The sequence below is a fragment of the Felis catus genome, chromosome A2 (genome assembly GCF_018350175.1).
Source record: "Felis catus isolate Fca126 chromosome A2, F.catus_Fca126_mat1.0, whole genome shotgun sequence".
NCBI lineage: Eukaryota > Metazoa > Chordata > Mammalia > Carnivora > Felidae > Felis > Felis catus.
This window is the reverse complement of record NC_058369.1, coordinates 5,937,983-5,958,414: the sequence shown is the minus strand read 5'-3', so window position 1 is coordinate 5,958,414 and position 20,432 is coordinate 5,937,983. Positions and strand designations below refer to the sequence as shown.

The window sequence follows — 20,432 nt, the reverse complement described above, 5'->3', positions numbered from 1 at the left end:
TTCAGGCCGCAAACGCGGAGCCACGCCCCCATCTGTTTCCGCCTCCGCGCCGCCCTTTCTGATCCCAGCGGCCTCCGTAACCCCGCCTACCAGGAAAGCGAGCCCAGAACGCCGACTCCGCCCTCGCCGGCATGAAGCCTCCACAGCGGCGGCGAGCGGCCCCGGCGCGCTACCTGGGCGAGGTGACCGGCCCCGCGGCCTGGAGCCCCCGCGAGAAGCGGCAGCTGCTACGACTACTGCAGGCGCGGCAGGGCCAGCCGGAGCCGGACGCCACTGAGCTGGCCCGAGAACTGCCGGGCCGCAGCGAGGCCGAGGTGAGGAATCCTGGCAAGGAAGCGGGGTGGGGGCGGGGCTAGGATGTGGGCGGAGCATCCTTGCGGTCGAGGGGCGGGGCGTGGGCGGGGCGCGTGCGATGCTGGGGGCGGGACGAACTTGGGAGCTAGGATGGGGTGGGCGGGGCGTACGTGAAGATGAGGGGCGGGGCGAGGTGGAGGCCGAGAGTGCGAGAGGTTAAGTCGGACTCCTGATAAGGCGGAGCGGGGAGCGGAGGCCGGGGACCGGGCGGAAAGGGCAGCGGGACCTGGCGGGAGTGAGGCAGAAGTGAGAGTCAGGAAACGGAGCCGAATGGGTGAAGCGGGAAGGTGAATGGGGTGGTACTTAGCGGGGGGTGGGCCCTGGCTGCGGGGAGGAGCCCGAGCTGACCTGGGTCTTAACACTTTATTGAGTGGCCGGTCACACCTGGGGCCTTGGCCCTCGTCCCCGTGCAGAGTCACAGAGACCCCTAACACCTAGCGGGAGGCTAGGGAGCGGTGCCGGTCCTGGGGCAGGCAGTCGGCTTTGGCTTCTCTCCCCAGCCCTGGGCGTATAGAAGGCTCATTTGGCCTCCTCCTCTCTTCCCCAGATCCGGGACTTCCTGCGGCAGCTCAAGGGCCGCGTGGTCCGGGAGGCCATTCAGAGGGTGCATCCAGGTGGCCCGCAGGGTCCAAGGCGCCGGGAAACACAGACCCCGGCCCCCATCGAGGTGAGGCAGGACTAGACCCACCCACCCCCCACCCCCCACGGCCGGGCCCTGGGGCATGGTGTGGGTGTTGCGGGGGGTTGGAGAGTGATAATCTGGCCAGGGGCTCCCCAGGAGGGGCAGGGCTTGGATCAACCCCTGAGGGTTGATCCCTAGGCTGACCGTGTACTTTCTGGTCTCCCCATCCAGGTATGGATGGATCTGGCTGAGAAGATAACAGGCCCGCTGGAGGAAGCCCTGACTGTGGCTTTTTCACAGGTACGGCCCTCCCCCAGGCAGGATGGGCGTGTTACGTGTAAGGCTAAATACGGTGGATTGGGGTCTTGGAACCTTCCCCTGGCCAGCTCTGTGACTCCAGCCAGCCACTGAGCACCCTGAGCCCCAGTGACCCCGCTTCCGAAGCATCTCGTGCATGTTACGTCTAACAGGGGGGATTTGGTGAGCAGGTGGGGGTGGAGGGCTCAGCCTTGTGCAGGGCAGGGGGCTGGCTGATGGGAGGACTTCTGCCTTCCCCTCCCCGATCTCTCTTCCTGCCAGGTACTCACCATCGCGGCCACAGAGCCCGTCAGCCTCCTGCACTCCAAGCCCCCCAAGCCCACACAGGCGCGTGGAAAGCAGCTGCTGCTCAGCGCCCCTGGAGGGCGGGAGGACTCGAGCCCTGAGACCCCGGAGACCCCTGGCCCCGCCCCCAAGACAAGTGACCCCGCCCCCAAGACAAGTGACCCCGCCCCTGAGGCACCTTCCGAATCCCTGGCTGATCCCGCGGCTGAAGGAGATCTCTCCGTGGACTTTGAGAAGATCTACAAGTATCTGTCAGCCATCTCCCGCAGTTGCCAGGGCCCTGAACTTTCTGCAGCTGGTGAGGATAACGGGAAGGGGCTGTGAGGGAGTCCCAGGTAGCAAGCCCCGCCCCACCTCACTCTTCTCTCCTCTCTATCCTTTACCAGAGTCAGCTGTGGTCCTTGACCTGCTGCTGGCACTTCCGGAGGAGCTCCCCCGCCTGCCCTGCGCGGCCCTGGTTAAACATATGTCGGATACGTACCTGCGCCTGACGGCCCCCCAGCCGGACCCAGCTGGTGAGGGCCTGGGGCCCAGAGCTGAGAATGGCGGGACAAGCCCCAGGGGGCCGGAGGAGGCCAGCCAGGCCATGCCCCAGGCCCCAGAGAATGCTGGGCCCAGTGAACCGAGATCTGCTTGGCAAGCAGCTGGGGTCTGCCCCCTGAACCCGTTCCTGGTGCCCCTGGAATTTCTAGGCCAGGCAGCCACCCCTGCACGTTGAAGGCCTGGCAGGCAGAGGACACACCAGACATCTGTGAACCCCCTGGCCCTCAGTCCTGCGTGGGCTGGCACTGGGTTGTCATGAGTCGCGGCGGAAGGTACCGGACACGGTGGGCGTTATGGGGCGGCTTTTAAGATGACTGATCCCGCGGGGCTCTCCGAAACAAGCAGCACAGTTGTACAGGCATTTGGCCACAGAACTGAGGTGGGGGCGGCCAGGCAGGCTTGGCTAAAGCCACTGTCAAATCCAAACCCTCCCCCCTGGGCTCCCCGCCCCCGCCCCAGCTCCTGTGTCTTCCAACATCCTGTATCCTATGTCCTGTAACTGTGAGTAAAGTTCCTGTCAATCCTCTTGCTCCCTTTTTTCTGTGAGTTAAAGATGGGGGTCAAGGCCCAAAGTGCCAGAAAGGGAAGTCGGGGGTAGGAGTGCCAGAGCTGGGTCCCAGGGGCCGAATCGAGGGGCACACAGGGAGGAAGGCCAGCAGCTAAAGGCTGCTGCGACCAGGTCTGGTTCGGTGCCACCTGGAGTGACCTTGGGCTGGCCGTGAGAGGGACCTTTGGTGACGGTATGGAGGATGGAGGCCTGATCCTGACAGGTGTGAGTGAAAGGTTCTCGGAGCAGGTGACCTCACGTCACACAGATGAAGGGGAGAAGCCAGCAGAGTGGCCAGATGGGAGGAGCCGGGCCCCAGGTAGGGGTGGGAGGGAGGGAGTCCCTGAGGTGGCCTTAGGGAAGCAAGGAGGGGGAGGGAGGGGGAGCTGGAGGGGCCTCAGGAGCAGGGAGGGAGGAGCTGAGCTGGGTAGAGGCAGGGGCCTGGCTGCTGGGTCTCCCAGCAAGGGGTCCCCCTTCATCAGGGGGCCTGAGGGCGTAGATTCAGGGGCAGGTTGGGGAGAGGAACGGCAGGGGAACCAAGCATCCTCCTACAGCACTGCCTCCCCCCGCCTCCCCCCCCACCAAGCCTAACTAGTCTTCTGGGAGCTGGTAAATTTTGTTCGCGGAGCCCGTGCATTCACACAGCCTTCCTTTTATAGAAGCGCTCGCTTCTCCCCACACACATTGCACACGGCTCCCCCGGGGCACAAACATATCTCCCAGGCGGGTGTGGAGCAGAGCCAGCCCACTCCATGCCGCCAGTCCCACAGTTTCCAGTGTGCACGTGTTCACGGTGGGCAGGAGGCACCAGGCTCAGAGGTGTTTCAGGCTGCAGATGTGGTCAGTGCCAGATCATGCCACCTCTTGGTGACACCCTCCAGCTCCCCACTCCAGCGAAGTCCGTGTATTCCCCAGCCCCCAGTCCCCTCAAGTCAAGGGAAGAAGGGGGATGGGTCTTGGCTATGCATGGAGCTGGCGGGATCCGGGTTGCACATCAGTCACCCCCAGAATGCGGCCTGGGTGTCTCGGCAGCATGGGGCTCACGGACAGCAGGTGGAAATCAGGCCTGGGTTCAAATTCCAGCCACTTAGTACAGGCTAGTCACTCAGGCTGCCTGGGCCTTCGTCCCCTTGCCTGTAAGACTAGGGATGCTAACAGGCCTCAGGGTCCTGAAGAAGGAGCAGGCCACGCGCAGGACGCTCTAACTCACACGCTGCTTGGCATGTAGTAAGCGCTCAGTAATAGCTTTTATTTTCACCAATGGCTCGGGGGCTGGGAGGAGGGAGAAGGCGTGGGTGAGGCCAGGCGGGGATGGGAGCAGGGATCCGGGGGAGATGGCAGGAAAGCCAGTGCGGGGCGGAGGTGGTGACTGGGGGAAGGGCGCTGACCTGGACTGGGGCCGGGGCTGGAGCGGAAGGGAACCTGCCCGCACTCTCCTCCCACCGCAGGCGTCACGCATCCTGGACACAACAGCCATTGTTGCTCTCCAGTCTCGGTCTCCGGGGGCAGGCCACGCAGGGCATATTGCTATGCAGCGTCCACCCCGTGGGCCCAGGAGAGCCTGTCCCGCAGGAGCAGCTCAACACTTAAGGGTGGGGGGCGAGGCGACGGGTCGGGGTTGGGGGAGTGAGGATGGCCAGACCACAGGGGAGGGAGGGGGACACGGGGGTCCCCCGCATCCAGGAATGGACACGACAGTCATGCTCGGCGGCGGCAGGACAGTAGCAGAGCCACCAATACGCCTTGGGGTGGGGGAGGGGGTCCTCTTCCCCGTCGGGGAGGCAGTAGGGGACCAGCCGGGCCGGTGAGTCACGGAGCGAGGACGGGGCGGGATAAAGGCACGAAGTGGGGCTCCGGCCAGGCCGGGAGGAAAGATGGGAGGGGTCTGAGGGGGAGGAGCCGGACTTCTAACGCCCTGTCCCCTCGGGCTAGGATCTGGGGTGGGATCCTGAGCGCCATCCCGGCCAGGCGGCGCCCCCGTCGGGTCGGCCCTCGGCGAGAAACCCCGCTCGGCTCAGACCAGCGCGTAATCGAACTGCCCGCGCTCGAGCGCCTCCTTGTGGTCGGTCCAGGACGAGGCGGGCATGCGGCTGTAGGGGTCGAGCAGGATGCGCACGCAGCGCACCATCAGCAGCACCAGCACCACGAGCAGGCAGAGTACGAAGGCGAACACTGTGCGCTGCTCCGCGTCCAGGCCCGCGCCCACCGGGGGCCCCGTCGACGGCGGCAGCGGCTCGGGGGACAGCGTCCACGTCGCGCTCATGGCTCACATCGCCGCGCGCCCTGCGGAGGAGGGGCCCGCCCGGGGCGCGGGGATGAGGCTGCGCCTTCCCTTCCCCGCGCCGCCCCCTCCTGCCGCGGCCCCCTGACCTTGCCGGGATCCAGCCCCCGCCCGGGCCTCCGTCCCCCCGGCTACGCCCAAGCCCGGGCCGCAGGCACGCCACCACATGCACTCAGGGACCCAACTCCGGCCATGCGCGCAGGTGGGGGTGCTGACAGTGGGGAGAGGGAGCCCGGGCCCTGCCGGCCCGCGTACAACAGGTGCGAACGCACAGCCCGGGCGGCGCGGCGAAACCCTGTCCCCCGCCCCGCTCCCTTTGTTCCCGGCGTCCCGGGGACCCCTCCCCCACCACCCCCGCCCCGCCGCGCCCCTCACCCTGGCCTCGACCGGGACGGGAACCGAGCGTCCGGCGGCTGCGCTCTCTTCCGGGACCCGCGCCGGCTCTGCTCTCGGCCTCTCTCCCGCGGAGGCAGCGGCGGCGGCGGCCCTGGCTCAGCCCACCCCACCCGCCCCTGGAGCGCCCGAGACCGAGGCAGGCGAGCCGCGCGCTAGCCGGGCCGCCGCGGCTGTTCCCATGGCGACGGGGGGCGGGGCCGCCGCGGGGGGCGGAGGCTGCGCAGGGAGCGGCGCGCGGGCTCGCGACCCCGCCCCGGCCTCCGGGAGAAGAGCGCTCCCGCCCGCAGGCGTCTGGGAGACCCTGGGCGCGGGGCGCATCAGCTCCCAGGACCTCGCCCACCCCACCCCGACAAGCACCCCAGACAGCCCCAGCCCGACTCCGGCACCTGTCTATGCGATAGACCCCTCAAGCAGACGACCTGTTTGGGGAATCCCAATGCCTCCCGAATCACTCATACTGACGCTCAAGCTCCTCCAGTTGTAGGAACCCCAACCTTCCGAGATCCCAGCCAGGCCTCGGAAAAGCTCCCTAGCTCTTGTGGAGGACCCCCGACCCAGGGAGGGCAGGGTCCTGAGCAGGCAAGGTCTAGGGCTGCAGTTCCTTCAGTGACCTTGACCGCCTCCTGTGACCACCCGGCCAGCTCCCACCACCCATCCTCGGTCCCAGCTGCCCCCTACCCCAGTGACAAACACCTCAGACCACCCGAGTTGCTGTCCTGCACTTTGGCGTTTTATTATTATTTCCAAATCTCAGGCATATATACAGGATAATAAGGGCACTGTTAAAAAACGGAGCCAAAATGGCCGGGCTGAAGCGGCTCGTATGCTACTCTGAGCAGCAGGTCCTAGACCTGCCGTCCTGCCCCCTGGATCGTCCCTGGGCCAGGGGGGTGGCCTCTCGGCACCATCCGGCCGGTGCACCATATTGACCCCGGCTGCTGGCGGAGGGGCGTGGCAGCAGTGCAGGAGCCCCCCGGGATGGGGAGCCGGCCCCCCTCATCCACCCGCCCGTCCCCATCCAGCTGGTTTTGTAGCGGCCCTGGTAGAGATCCGACAGTCCCGTCTTCCCCAGAGGTCTAGTTGTGACAGGCAGACACCAGTCCTGTGTAACCACCGCGCGCTGATCCAGCCCAGAAGCCTCTGCTCGTGGCCACCACGCTCAGAGGACCTGCTCCGTGCTGGACGCTGAGATGTCCAGGAGCCGCCAGGCCGCGTAGGGGTTGAGCTCGTCCTGGTCTCGACAGAGCGCCCACACGTACAGCATGCGCAGCACCTTGTCCTGCAGAAGCAGGGACGGTGAGGGCCACGACAAGGGACTGTGGGGAGGGGCCGGGCAGAACACAAAGGGGACGCCAGGAGGGACCAGGGAGCAGAGCTGGGAGTCAGCCTGGGCCCAGAGTCGACAACTCAGGCCTCTGCACAGCCAGATGAGTCAGTCACCCTCCAACCCCCACCAGCACCCACAGGGCCCCAGGCTTCTCAAGACACTGCCCTGCTGTTGCTGCGCAGTCACAAAACCTCCTGGCTCTGTCGGCGCGAGGTGGCTGGAGGCGGCCATCAGCCAGTCTCGCACCGGCCACCCGCGAGGCCCGATCCCTCCTGGACTCACCGGGTCGCCCTCCACCACCTCGCCTTTGGGGTTCTTGATCACCATCACCAGCTGGGCCTGGAAGGTGATGATCAGCACAGGCCCCTGCTCCATCATCTTGCCCATGGCCAGCTGCAGGGGGAGCGACGACAAGGTGGACGGGCCTCAGAGAGTGGCCTTGCCCCTCCCCTGACAGTCGGCAGTCCCAGCCACCCCACTTGTCCTACTCATTGGGCCAGGCCCCAGAAGGACCTGTGGGGGGTTCCCGCGGGACCCCTCCCAATGTGAGCCAGAGTCTGAACTAACAATCCACGCAGCCTCCCCGGACCCTGGTGGCTTCTTGTTCCCCAGAGGGGGCTGGGTGGTCGTGTAAGGCCTCACAGAGGGACCCCTGCACACGGGCAGGGTAACCAGCACCGGCACTCGTCCGGCTCTCCACAGGGGCAAAGCTCTCGCCCTGCCCAGTGAAGGCAGAGGGACAGCACTGCCTCCGGGGGCCCCGAGGTCTGGGCGGCAACAGCACCCCCTGCGTCCGCCGCCTGCCCAAGAACTCTCCCACCACAGGCTTATGGGAACCCTCTGCTGAAAGGGACCCTGAGGTCATTTCACCCCAGTCCCTGTCTGTCCGTGCCGCAGCTCCCCCAGGGACGGGCGCCCCTCTGACCAGCACCCCCCCCGACGCCAAGAAGAGCCGCTCACGTCGATGTTGTCGATGTCCAGAATGCGGGAGTGGAACTGCAGGCCCAGCGCCTTGGCCTGCTGGATCGGGTGCGCCAGCTGGCTGTAGGTCTGCGAAGAGAAGCCAGACACATCCCTGCGGCTGGACCCGCGAGCGCAAGCCCCACCAAGGTGCTGCGGTGCACCTGCTGGCGAACCCCAGGGGCTGCACTGTCCTGGGAAACTCTCCCCGCAGACAGGCTCACCGCCCTATCCCGTGCTTTCTGCACCTGCACCTTCCAGAAACGGCTGCTATCGCCTGCGTGTGCTTTGCCAGGAGCAGCAGATGCCAGGAGCACAGGTCCAAGCAGGGAGGCCAGTGCCACCCATTTGCTGGCCCGAATCACACCCCCCTTGTTATAAAGACAGCGCTGCATCGAGACGCCCAAATGAAAGTGGTATTAATCAGTAAAGTGGGTAATTTTCCTGCAACGGGATCTGAAATACACGCCCAGAGGGAAGTTGAGGCCTCTCTGGCTGATCTTGGACTTCCCCATATTCACCGCACTCAGAATCTTGGCCTGGAATCAAACGCGTTTTCTAGGATTCGCCCTAACCCACAGCCGCTCTGAAATGAGCTCCCTCGGTCGGCCTCCTCCTCACTGACCAGCCCCGATGGGAGGCCGCTGGCCACAGGCAGCCCGTTTTTCCCGCGGGGCGGTGACACCCCAATGACACCTCCAGCCCCCTTGAGCCTACTCCCAGGCCCAGGACACACGTGACACCTGGTACCTTTTCACTGGAGGCTTCTCTGGACTCAGCAGCTATGGTGGAAGACATTCCAACACTTACTTTTTATGGAAATAACTGATCTACCAAGAAAAAAAATGGTGCCAACCCTATTTCCTGTGTGGTTCTTAAAAATGGCATCTAAGAAACACCTCTGGGGGCGCCTGGGTGACTCAGTCGGTTGAGCATTCAACTTCGGCTCAGGTCACGATCTCACAGTTCGTGGGTTCGAGCCCCGCGTTGGGCTCCGTGCTGACAGCTCTGAGCCTGGAGCCTGCTTCGGATTCTGTGTCTCCCTCTCTCTCTCTGCTCCTCCCCCACTCACGCTCTGTCTCTCTCGAAGAGAAACAAACATTTAAATAAATAAATACACACACACACAACACACACATACATACATACATACACACATACACCTCTGTGAAAGCACCTGCAATTTCAGGAGCATTTCCAGGGGCCCCAGCAGCTCTTTGGCAAAGATAATCAACCACAGCCTAATGGTCCCAAAGCATTAAAAAAAAAAAAAAAAAAAAAAAAAAAACCACACGCTCATAAATGCCTGCTGGATTAGTCACCATGCAGGGGAGTATTAAAAAAAAAAAAAAAAATCTGACATCTTCTCCTCTGCTTTCTCCAAGTTGTTTGTGAGCTGGAAGCAGAATAGATCAGCCAAAAAAGGCTCTGGATTGCTCAATACAAATAAGCTAGCAAAAACCCCACGAAGACACAGGTCAGGGAGTGAGCAGGGTGAGTCGAGGTGGCCGACAGAGTCCTGCAGGGCCGGGGAGGCTGCCAGGACCGGGGCGGACAGGGTGTGCTCCTGGGGACAGCCGACCTGGGTGCACGGCCTGGCACCATGGGGCCCCGGGACCCTGAGCACTGACTCTGGGGAGCAGTCAGGCCTCATCAGGACACATGGCTCCTCCCCATGCGGGAAATCTTATCACCGTCTGTTTTGATCTGTGTTTCGGGAACTCAAAGTGAGAACAGCTATAATGAGTCTGGCCAGCGCTCTGTGCATCCGGGAGCGCTGCGTCTGTGTTCACACTGTACCCTCATGACGCCTGTGACATGGCCCAGGGACGGGAGGTGGTGTGGGCCCGCAGGCTGCTTGCCGGCCAGCGCCCACAGCCACCACGTGAGACCCCTGAGCGCTGAGGGAAGGTCACACACACCCCAAGCTATTCCCGGTCCCTTTCCGCCCGGCCCCGGACCCCTGGGTGCCCCCACAACCAGGACACCGGGCCCTGTCATACCCTTCCTGGCTCTGCCCAAACAGACCTCCAAACTGATTCTTTTTAGGCCTAAATATAAAAAGTAGAAAGAAAAAGAGAAGGACTCACAGCTTCATAGCACCAGTCTTTGAGAATCTCAAGCTCTCCAGAAATCATGGCCTAAAAAGGGAAAAACAAACAAACGAAAAATAAGTTCGAGACTAATAGGGGGCTATCTAGGCTGGAGACCCTACCCTATAGGCTCCAGCTGGGGAGCAGGGGGCCTCGGGTCAGGCCGCAGCAATGGATGCCCCTCCCCAGGCCCTTGGGACCAAGGGCCTGCATGTGTGACCCCCGGCAGCCCAGGGTGGCCCCAAGGGCCTCGGGTGAGGTGGAGGAAGGTGGCAGCATGCTGGGCTCAGCGGGGCTGGGAAGCTGAGCCAAGGAGGCCAGGAGCTGCATTCCACCTCCACCGGGGCTGGAGCTTTGCACAGCCAGAGGTCAGGACAGGGGCAGAGGAGGGGTCCTGGGGTGGCCTCCCAAGGTGCCACAGGGGATGCCTCTGCAGGAACCTGGAGGCGGGGCTGACCTGCTGAAGGTCAGAGAGGAGCCCAGGGCCAGAGGGAAAAAGAAAACTAGGGGCAGGCCGGGAGCTGAGACGTCGTCTCTAGAAGAATCCGCCTGTGCTGGGGCTGCTGTGTTAAGGGAGTGCCCCGTCTCTACCTCCTCCCGGCCCTGCCCGAAGTGGTGCAGGGAATGTGGGGAATTAGAGAGGAGGGGACCACAGGGAGACCAGTAGGATAGGAGACGGATAGAGGAGACAGGGGGTGGGGACTGGAATCTACCTTCGGGGCCGGGTGGGGGGGGTGGTGGCGGGTGCAGAGCCTTTCTGTGATCTCATCAGGCCCTTCCAAAGGCCTGGCAGAGGCCCAGGTTCCGGCCACATCCCAGGGGCTGGAGAAACAGACGTGGCTGGCTGGAGGCAGTCAACCTTGGGCAGGGGCAGGACCCTGAGCGAGCCACCCCCTCCTCATTTATGAACCAGAAGGAGGGGCCAGCAAATGGGATTCAGGATTCCCACAGAGAGGGGACCTGGCCCCTGAGAGACAGAGCCGCGGCCCTGGGCAGCCGCTCACTGTAGGCTCGAGGGAACTGCTTCAAGCAGATCATGAGGGAAACCAGACAGGAGGCTCCAGGCCGGCTGTCAGGAAGACGGAAGCTGCTGCCGGACCTCGTGAAAGGGAACTCCGTCCCTGGGAGCAGACACACCCCACAGGGAAGAAATCGGCCACCATCACGGGGACCAGCAGGGCCCACAGGTGACCCTGGGTGCCTTCTCAGAGGTGCATGACTAACGAGGGCCGGGCGTGGGGGCGCGGGGGCGCCAGGCCTCTGACGGCCGGAGATCTCTGCCCCTGGTGGCAGTTCCCAGGGTAACCTGGCAGGCGGGACAGTGGGGACCTACTGGGTGGGGGCCCCAGGGTGCAGCACCCACCTCCAGGACGTTGGGGATGATGTCGCTCTCACACTGCTGCAGGAACCGCTCCTTGTCGAAGGCAGGGTCAACTCGCAGGATCTCCGTGAGCACCTCTGACATCTCCGTCTTCGAGAACAGGCCCCCTGGAGGCAGCCACGGCAGGAGTGGGCCAGGGCCCGGGACCGTCCCTGCGGCCAGCCCAGGCGGGAAGGACGGTCCGGGCCCACTCACCCAGCAGGTCTGTGACCTTGTCTGTCAGCGCGCGGGACGCCCGGATGAGGACGTTGTCGCTCTCGTCATACTTCACCTTCATCTCGAAGAACCCTGCCGGGACGTGGGCTGAGGTCAGGGGTCGCCTCCAGAAAGACAGACACCCCTACTCTACGACTTCCGGGGGCTCCCTGCAGCCCCTGCAAGACCCACTCCCTGTGCACACCTGGGCAGCGCGGGGCGGAGCCAGCTTTCTCGGAGGTGGGCTGAGGGGCGGGGCTCTCCCTACCAAGGAAACCGGCCTCTAGTGACCGTCACAGGACAAGGGACAAGGGTGTGTGGCGTGGCGGCGCTCTGGCTGGCACCTGGGAGGCCCACCGGCGCCTCCTGTCCTGCCCTGTGAGGGAGCCTCTCAAGGTGGCACCCACAGCCCGGCCACCGGAGAGGCAGGTCGGCCTGGCCTCAGAGAGGCAGCTCCGCGACCGCGAGGACGGTGACTCAGCCCCTGGGGGAGGGCCCCTGCCCGCCAGCTGGAGATGTACCGGGCTGCCCTCGAGAGCAGGGCTGCCTGGCGGCCTGGGCTCTGCTGCTCACTGGCTGGGTGATCCTGGGGAGTGGCTGCTCCTCTCTGACCCCGGTCTCCTCCTCTGTAAAGCAGGGGGTCTGGCTTGTGCCCAGTGCGCGGGGAGCACTCAGTAAGCGTCTGCTGTCACGGCGACGCTGTCGGCCGAGTGTCCGAGACGTGAACACTCACGATTAAATACCACGTTGTTGTCCCTGAAGTCTCTCCACTGCTGGTACCACTTGGAGTCCTTGTGCAGCACGACCCCCAGGGCCTCCCTGGGGAGATGGGGCAGCGGTGAGCAGTGGCGACGGGCCCCTGTGTACCGGCCCAGGCACCCAGCCCTCCTGTCCCTGCGGGCAGCGCCCCCGTCCCCCTGGGCAGCCCGCCCTCCTCTCTCAGCCTCCTGCCTTCTCTCTCCCCTTCCCACCGCCCACCATCTCCCCCACGTTCACAAGGGAGCAGGGACTCTTGAGCAGAACAGACACTCGAGAACGAAGTGACTTGGGCAGGAACGTTCCAGGGGCGCTCAGGGGCGCTCAAACACAAACAGTGTCTGTGTGGAAGGGGGACACGGGCCCTGGCCAGTCTGCTACCTACTCGTTAGGCTCAAACACCTTCTCTTCCTTGAGCTTCTCTCCTGCAAACTCCTTCCTCTTCCTGAGGCGCTCTGGCCTCCGATAGGGCCCGGTCTGCCCCAGCACGCTGTCGTCGATCTCCTTCTTCACGGACTCTACCCCCTGGGGGAAAGCAGCCAGCCCCAGGGTGGGCGCTCAGGACCTTCCTGACACCGCGGACCACCGCCGGGGGCCTGTGCGTTTGTGCCCCAAGTCAGGACAGCATCTGCGGAGAACTCCAACCCAGGGCCCTATTGGTACCCCAGGGCCTCAGCTTCCCCCGGTCTCGAGGTCACGTGGCTCTGAGCACCCTGCCTGACTTCTCTGCGTGGACCACAGGGCTGTTTCAGATGGACCCCGCTTTTCTCTGGCCGCCCCCCTCATTTCCCCCAACCTTGCTGCAGCGACCCTGGCCGTGTTGAGCTGGCTGTGCACGCCTCCCCACTGGAGGGGCTGCCCCTCCACCCGTGGCCCCTCCCCTGTATGTTCCCTTGTCACATGTCACTCAGGAAACACTCATCCCCCTCTGGGTCCCCCAGACACTTCAGGAGCAGGAATTTGGACTTTCTATCCAGTGGCCCCTGTGGGTAGCAAGAGGGCCCAGCATGTGGGAAGATTCAACAGTCATTTCAGAATGAATCAGGACCTCAGGTCGCCTTGAGTACAACAGGTCCCGGGCTTACGGACACAAGCTAAGGGTGTTAGTGGCCGAGAGGCTCTCCGTGCATTAACCTGCTGCTTCCTAGGGGCTGTGACTTGTCCAAGGCCACCCAGCAGGGAGCGGAGCACCATCCTGGTGCCTCAAGCGGGCCCTCCCTCTCCAGGGCTGAGATCGGCAGTGAGAACTCCGGATCCCGGACTCAGAGCAGGCCAGGCCGTGAGCCCCAGCCCGACCCACCTGGGAGATGGCTCTGAAGGCGGCGGTCCGGCCCAGCTTCTCCCCGCCTTTGGACACCGACTCGGCCGACTGTTTGGCAGTCTTGGCAGCTTCCTCCACGCTCTCCTTGATCTTCCGGCCAAGGTCGCTTTTACCGACTTCATCAAGACTCTACTGAGACACAGGGATGGGGGTGTCAGCACAGCACCCCTTGGGGCCCACACAGCCCCCCCCCCCACCCCGCCCCGAGCTAAGACCAGTCCAGTCCTTCAAAGGTCGGGAACAGACACTCTGAACTCGTCTGACCTATGGGGCCCGGACACTCGGGTGCGCCGTGTACAAGGTCTGCAGGGCTGAACCCCTGGGCTCCGGGCTGGACGCCAGGTCAACTGGGCTCTCCCCGGAAGGGGCACGAGTGGCCGCTTAGGGATAAAAGGTTCGAGGAGCCTGTGCCTAACGCTGGACTGGCCTGGAACCCTCGCAGGCGGCTCAGAACAGTGCAGAGCCCTGCCCCTCTCTCCTGCTCAGAACAAAGCAAAACAGGCAACAAAAAGGAAGCCCTTGGGCCCCCCCACGCTGCCCCATCTCCCCTCACCTGGGGCCAAGCAGTGCTTCCCTGTTTTGGGCAGGACGAGACAAGTCATTGGCCCTTCTGTCTTTGCTGGTGGCACGAAAGCGTGAAAGCTTCTACTGCCAGCGGTGAGCCGCAGGGCACGTGGGCTAGCCTGACTTCGCCCTCCTTCCTGGGCGAGGGCCGGGGGGGCGGGGGGGCTGTGCATCCTAACTCCGGAAGCCACCTGGCCAGGCTGGCTCTTCCCTGGCTCGCCACCCACGCCTATTCATCCGCTGTGCCAAGTCACGCCCTGCCCAGGCGCCAGCTCTGCCCGCAGCTTCCAGCACAGCTCTCCTCCCAGAGGCGACGAACAGATGGCCTGGCAGCCGCGGGCAACAGAGCGTGGGGGCCCGGAGACCATTACCTCCTTCACTGTGCCTGTGATCTCCCCCAGCTTCTTCTTTATCACCTCGCTCGTCCGCACGGTTTCGGATTCAATGCTTTTCTACGGTAAGGAGGTTGTTTCTCTTGGTTACAACACAGCAGTTGTCTTATAGGAAGCATTTTCTGAGCGGCGCCCTGCCCCCGCCACCGCCTGCCCGACCACCCCAGCCTCCTCCCCACCCCAGGGCCCCTCACTGCCCGACAGCCTTGCTTTCGGGAGCAGTTGAGGGCTGATGGACGGAGACCCCTGAGGCCCAGCCCTGGCTCTAGTCTCTCGCCAGGTGCAGGGGTGATCTTGCCCCCCCCCCCCCCGGTTCATCCACATTATCCTGCCTCGCTCTGCACCCCTGCAGCTGCCAGCCGCTGCTGGATCTCCCACAGCCACACAGTCCCACCCGACTCGGCTTGCTCTGCCCCCAAACCACCCCTTAGCCCACTCCTCTTCCTTACTGGAAAGAAAGGGTCATCACCCATCAGGTCGAATCCCCCACAGGCCCTCTGAGCGAACGGGCCTCGCTCACAGCCTGGGACGTGGCCAAGAGAACAAAAACCCAAGGGACCCGGAGCAGGCACCCGTTGGCAAGACGGGGCGGCTGTCCCCACCTCGCAGAGCCCTGATGCAGCAGCTGCCGAGCCCACTCCCCGTGGCGGGCGCCTGGCAGCTGCTTCGGTAAGAGACCAGGCGGTAATTAATAATCACACCAGCACCGTGACCCGCTTTCTACCTGCTTCACTCAAGGGGCCACAACCAGCTCTCAGGAGCAGCGCATCTTAAACCTACAGCTCAAGGGGTCACCCGGGGAGCCCGTGCAGACGCACTCCGATCCAGCAGGTCAGGGAGGGCTCCGCGACCCCGCACCTCTCACAAGCTTCCAGAAGAAGCTGGCGCCGCTGGTGTGCAGAGAACCCCACTCCGTCTCACCGCAGAAACGGGGGGCTGGCGACTCACTCCTGTCCGCTCGCCCCTGTGGTCAGTGAGTGACGTCACTTCCCCCACTGTGTCATCTCTGTGCGGGAAGCAAAGGGACTCACGTATTTCCTTCTGGCCTCCTGGAGCGCGTCAGACTCTTCTAGCTTGCGGGCCTCATCTCGGAACTTTTTTATACTTTCTTTCATTTCTTTGTTTTTGGCTAATTCTTGCTTGATATTATCTAGCAAGCCAGAGAGGAAGCCTTTCCTGTTTCCAGAAGAATAGGATTTGGACTGGAAAGAATGCAAAAGAAACAAAGGATTTTTACTTTCTCCTCTGTGCTGATACGGGTTTCACAATGAACAGCTACCTCCATTATGAGCCAAGAAAGTCAAGTTAAGAAAGCATCAGGTGATAAACTGTGGGATGTCCAGTTTCTTTATTATCCAGTAATAAAAGGAAACCAGTTAGCAAGCCATGAAAAGATGTTGCGAGGGGCGCCTGGGTGGCTCAGTCGGTTAAGCGTCTGAGTTTGGTTCGGGTCATGATGTCAGAGTTTGTGAGTTCGAGCCCCGCATCAGGCTCTGTGCTGACAGCTTGGGGCCTGCTTCGGACTCTGTTTCTCCCTCTCTCTCTGCCCCTCCCCCTCCCCAGCTCACGCTCTCTCTCTCTCTCTCTGTCAAAAACAAACATTAAAAAGAAAATTAAAAAAAAAAAAAAGATGTTGCGGCCTTACACAATTTGTCAATGATATCTCAATTTAAAAAAGACACAGGAGGGGGCACTTGGGTGGCTCAGTCAGTTGAGTGTCTGACTCTTGATTTCGGCTCAGGTCAGGGTCTCACGGTTTGTGAGTTCAAGCCCAATATCGGGCACCATGACAGTGAGGAGCCTACTTGGGATTCTCTCTCTCCTTCTCTCTCTGTTTCTACCCTGATTGTGCTCTCTCTCTAAAAATAAATAAACTTAAAAAAAAAAAAAAAGACACAGGAACCTTAAATTCATATTACTGAGTGAGAGAAGCTGGTCTGAAGAGACTCCAGGTGGCATGATCCCCACTCTAGGACATTCTGGAAAAGGTGAAACCATGGATAGTAAAAGGATCAGTGGTTGTCAGGGGCTGGGTAGGCTGGTGGGGGAGATGAATGGGCAGAGCAAAGAGAAGTTTCTGGGCAGTAAGACTACTCTGTCCAAACCTACCGAAGGAGCACCCAGCATGAACCCTAAGGCAAACTATGGGCCTCAGTTAATAACGATGTATCAATACTGGCTCATCAGTTGTAACAAAGGTGCTATACTAAAGCAAGAGGCCGCACCACTGGAAAATGCAGGCCCAGGTGGGAGGAGGGGCCGCCAGGAGGTTGATGGAAGCTCTCAGTACTTCCTGCTCAATTTTTCTGTACATGTAAAAGTGCTCAGAAGGATAAAGTCTATTAAAAACAAAACAAAGTTCCAGGCTCCTTCTCCAACAGAGGGAACCCTGGGTGAGAAACGGGCGGTTTGGAATCCTCATGGACATTCAAACATGCTCACCCAAGGCAAAGGGCAACACCAAAGGAGCCCCTGTCCCAGGAATGGAGTGGAAAGGACTCGATAGCCCCTTATCTGGAAGAAGCTGAGATAGGGCCCTACTCCCTGGGCTTCTGGGGCCGGGATAACTTTGGGGTCACTCTCAAGTCCCACATTGGAATTCACATGTCACCCCAGGGCTTGGCACAAACCTCCGCCGTCAACCCACAGGATCACTGTCACCCAGAGCCTAAGCTCAGGGGTGCTTCTCGTAGGAAAACCCAACACACCCAGAAAGTCGGGGCCTAGGGAGGCCAGAAGAAAGGCCACGGTCCTTCTGCAGACACAACAGCCAGAGTCGTACACTGCCCAAGACACAGGCTTCAGTTCAGGGTCGCACTGAGCCAGGTTAGGATCGCTGCTTCCCCACCACGTTGAGAGTGGGCTCCGAAAAGAGAATGCTTGAAGAACCACGCGAATGGTGTGCCCAGCCAGCCTTTCTCTGGGGGAGGTCTAGGTTCTAAGACTGTCTGGGACTGCGCCACCTGGCAGCTGCCCCACCTCCCGCTCCACGGCGGCTAAGAGGAAAGGCCACAGGGCATGTGCCACGCCCACAAAAGCTCAAGGACAGGACCGGGGAGACCAGGCCTGTGAGAGACTCAGCGGGAAGGGAAGGGTGTGGGCTGCCCCAGTGTGTGCACTTGGGGAAGTATACTGGTTTGGGGCTTTCCTCCCCGTGGTGGTAACACACCGCCAGAAAGAAGCACAGTTGAAAAGGAATGACACGGAGGAGAAAAGCTCTAGAAAATGCTGTCTGTGAGGAACAAAAGAGACAGGAAACTGAGCCCCCAAGGTGAGGTGACTCCACTCAAATGCCTGGAGGGATGTCACCCAGAAAAGGGAAGAGCCACAGGGACATGGATTTCAGCTGAGTACAGGGATGCCTTTCCAGCCCTGAGAGCTGACACATCATCTACTTTGTCAGGCAGGAGCTCCACCCCTGGTAATGCCAGGTGCTGCCCGAGAGCCCGAGAGGACCAGCACGCTGGGTTCTGTGACCCCGCAGGTCTTGGATGGGGAACGCCAATCAGCTGCCCTTGCCAGTGTGGGCAACGTCCTGCAGCTCTTGTCTCCTGCCAACCAGGTCTGATCTTTCAGACTCCTCTCTGTCTGCTGGCATCCCGTCACTCACCAGAGGCAGCTCTCGGCCGGGCCGGCGTATCTGATAGGCACCATTGTGCAGTAGCATTAGGTTGTGGCTGGACAGGAACTGGACTCCATTGCTGAGGCATCTCTAGTTAGGGAAGAAAAGAGAAAGAGCCATTCAGATAAGGTAACTAGGAAGTGAGTAAGCCCCACTAAAAAGTAGGGTCGCCCAAGTCTCATTTGCCGATTTTTTTTAATGTTTATTTTTGAGAGAGAGAGGTGAGGAGCGGGGGGAGGGAGGGAGAGACAGAGCGCTAGCAGGGGAGGAGCAGAAAGAGAGGGAGACACAGAATCCGAAGCAGGCTCCAGGCTCTGAGCTGTCAGCACAGAGCCCGATGCGGGGCTCGAACCCACAAACCGTGAGATCATGACCTGGGCCGAAGCCAGATGCTTAACCGACTGAGCCACCCAGGCGCCCCATCATTTGCCGATTTTCACTGCAGGCCTGCTGCATGCTAGACACTCTGCCATCTTGCTAAATTCTGAGAAGCCAATGGAATCTCGTGGAAAGGAAGACACTGGATCTGCACCTCCAGGGTCCATCCCTACTTTCCTGCCTCTGAACCTGGGGGAAACCAGATGAGTCTCAGGAGATACCAACCTATGGTGGAAGAAGGCTAAACGTGCCTTCGTCTGATTTCGTCTCATTAGCCTGAAATGGGCCCCCAAGCGCCTCGATGCTGGCCGTGAGCAGTCTTCTCTCACAAGCCTAGCCCGTTGCTGCCAGCCTTGGAAGACCAGAGACCTGGGCTCTCAGAGGTAAAACACAGATAACTTGTTCTAGGCACAACCCTGGAAGAACCCTAGCATGTCCTGTGCAAGAGGGCACACCTGGGCCAAGACACTACTAACATCACGTGAAAGGCATTTCTTCTCCTACCAAATGAAGGACTTAAGCTCCACAAGAGAAGGGCCAGTGCACGTCCTGCTCAACATTGCACCGTAGCACCCAGCACCGAGCCAGGCACATTGATGTCAATGACCATAGAACCACTCTTCCATTTCCATATTCCCTGGGCCTTTCCTCTCCCGTTCCATGCCTCCTATCTCCAGGAACTCTAAGCAACAGCCCAAACTCATGCAAAGGCCAGCATCTCCTACAGCTACTCAAGACTAATTCCTGGGGTACCTGGCTGGCTCAGTGGGAACAGCATTTGACTCCTGATCTCAGGGTTGTGAGTTTGAGACGCCCACGACTGGGGTAGAGACTACTTAATAAACTTAAATATATATATATTAAAAAAAAGAGTAACCCCTGAGAGCTGAAATCATTTGTTCTTCTCTATATGCCTACACCCATTGATCCTGGAACCACTGACTTCAGCAACAGTCTAAGATAGCAGTGAACGGCTGTCTAACTTGGAAATGAAATCCCATATTAAGCCCCAACCCGAGGCTGGTTCCCAACCGGTTTTGTGCCCAAATCCGAACATGTGTAAATTCAATCTCAAACCCTGACTTAAAACACAAGTAGCCAAGAAAAAAAAAAAAAAAATCAGCCTGGAGTCAAAGACAGCTTCTTCCTCCCCACACTAGGATCCCTATGAGATACTTTCCTTCATCCAGAGCCTAGCACTGCAGTCAGTTTGACCTGGGCTTTGGACCAGGTCAGCTTACCACGAGCTGAGGCTGTGGGCAGGTTGCTTAACCTTTCTGAGTCCCAGTTTCCCAACCTGTGAAACAGCAACAAGCAGCAGCAGTACATGAAGTACGTGTAATCCACGAAGCTTGTAGTACATGAAATACTACTGTTTTCTGAGTGCACCATACACGCCTTAACTCCCACCACCCCTATGAGTTCAAGCTCTAAGCCAGGACGAGAACCATCTCCCGCACTTTCACACGGAGAACAAGGGGGAGCGATGCAGGAAATGCTCTCGGTAGAGGACCTGGCACATAAACGCGAGCCGTGACTGTCAACGGTATTTTGCCTCCTCCCGGCTGTTTCTCCACCGGGCGCCCGGGCCACCGTGCACTCCCCGGTGCACGTGGAGTCTGATCAGGAAGTGAGGGGCGATTCGCCGTCCGCCGGGCTCAGCGCATGGCCGCCTCGGACCCGGCACGCTTAGCTCCTCAACCACAAGCTTCGCTCCGGGACCCCGGCCCCGGCCTCGACCGACCCAACGACCCAACCCAAGCCTTCTGCCGAGCCCAAGAAAGGGCCGAGGGGGCCTAAGGCCTGAGGAGAAAAAGACCCTGGAGGTCGCGGGCTGGGAGCTCCCTAGGCCCGCCCCCTACTCCCCACCCTGACCCCGTACGTCTCCTTACCTGCGGGCAGCGGCACCAACCTCCCCGCAGCGCCGCCGCCGCCATGTTGCTGGATCCCGTGTGACCTTCTGGTGACGCGGCCTGATGGCGTCATCCGCCGCGTCTATGTAGCGCGGCGTGGGTCTGGGAAAAGCCGGCCTTGGGGGCGGGGCTTCGGGGAGGTAACGGCCTCTGATTAGACAGGGTTCCCGTGGGGGCGGGGCCT

General features: G+C 61.3%; 3 protein-coding genes across 4 annotated transcripts; 1 reads left to right on the top strand and 2 right to left on the bottom strand.

Annotated features, from left to right (window-relative positions):
- Window positions 1-73: 73 nt before the first annotated feature.
- On the top strand, window positions 74-2,648 carry SNAPC2 (small nuclear RNA activating complex polypeptide 2). Of its 2 annotated transcripts, XM_003981798.6 has the most exons (5): window positions 81-314; window positions 902-1,021; window positions 1,208-1,276; window positions 1,556-1,877; window positions 1,966-2,648. In XM_003981798.6, exons 1-5 carry the CDS (start codon window positions 132-134, stop codon window positions 2,295-2,297), a joined length of 1,026 nt encoding a protein of 341 aa, XP_003981847.2. In that variant the 5' UTR covers window positions 81-131; the 3' UTR covers window positions 2,298-2,648. The 2 variants fall into 2 exon arrangements, with proteins under 2 accessions (XP_044901053.1, XP_003981847.2); XM_045045118.1 differs by lacking the exon at window positions 902-1,021 and having other exon boundaries at window positions 74-314.
- Window positions 2,649-3,897: 1,249 nt separating this feature from the next.
- CTXN1 (cortexin 1) lies at window positions 3,898-5,482 on the bottom strand. The gene is made up of 2 exons (XM_023244574.2): window positions 5,326-5,482; window positions 3,898-4,952 (listed from the first exon to the last, which is right to left on the bottom strand). Exon 2 carries the CDS (start codon window positions 4,930-4,932, stop codon window positions 4,684-4,686), a length of 249 nt encoding a protein of 82 aa, XP_023100342.1. The 5' UTR covers window positions 4,933-4,952; window positions 5,326-5,482; the 3' UTR covers window positions 3,898-4,683.
- Window positions 5,483-6,054: 572 nt separating this feature from the next.
- On the bottom strand, window positions 6,055-20,366 carry TIMM44 (translocase of inner mitochondrial membrane 44). The gene is made up of 13 exons (XM_003981797.4): window positions 20,228-20,366; window positions 17,946-18,047; window positions 15,367-15,537; window positions 14,315-14,395; window positions 13,359-13,508; window positions 12,444-12,583; window positions 12,036-12,121; window positions 11,303-11,395; window positions 11,090-11,214; window positions 9,724-9,774; window positions 7,634-7,723; window positions 6,956-7,066; window positions 6,055-6,625 (listed from the first exon to the last, which is right to left on the bottom strand). Exons 1-13 carry the CDS (start codon window positions 20,270-20,272, stop codon window positions 6,506-6,508), a joined length of 1,365 nt encoding a protein of 454 aa, XP_003981846.1. The 5' UTR covers window positions 20,273-20,366; the 3' UTR covers window positions 6,055-6,505.
- Between the last annotated feature and the right edge of the window lie 66 nt (window positions 20,367-20,432).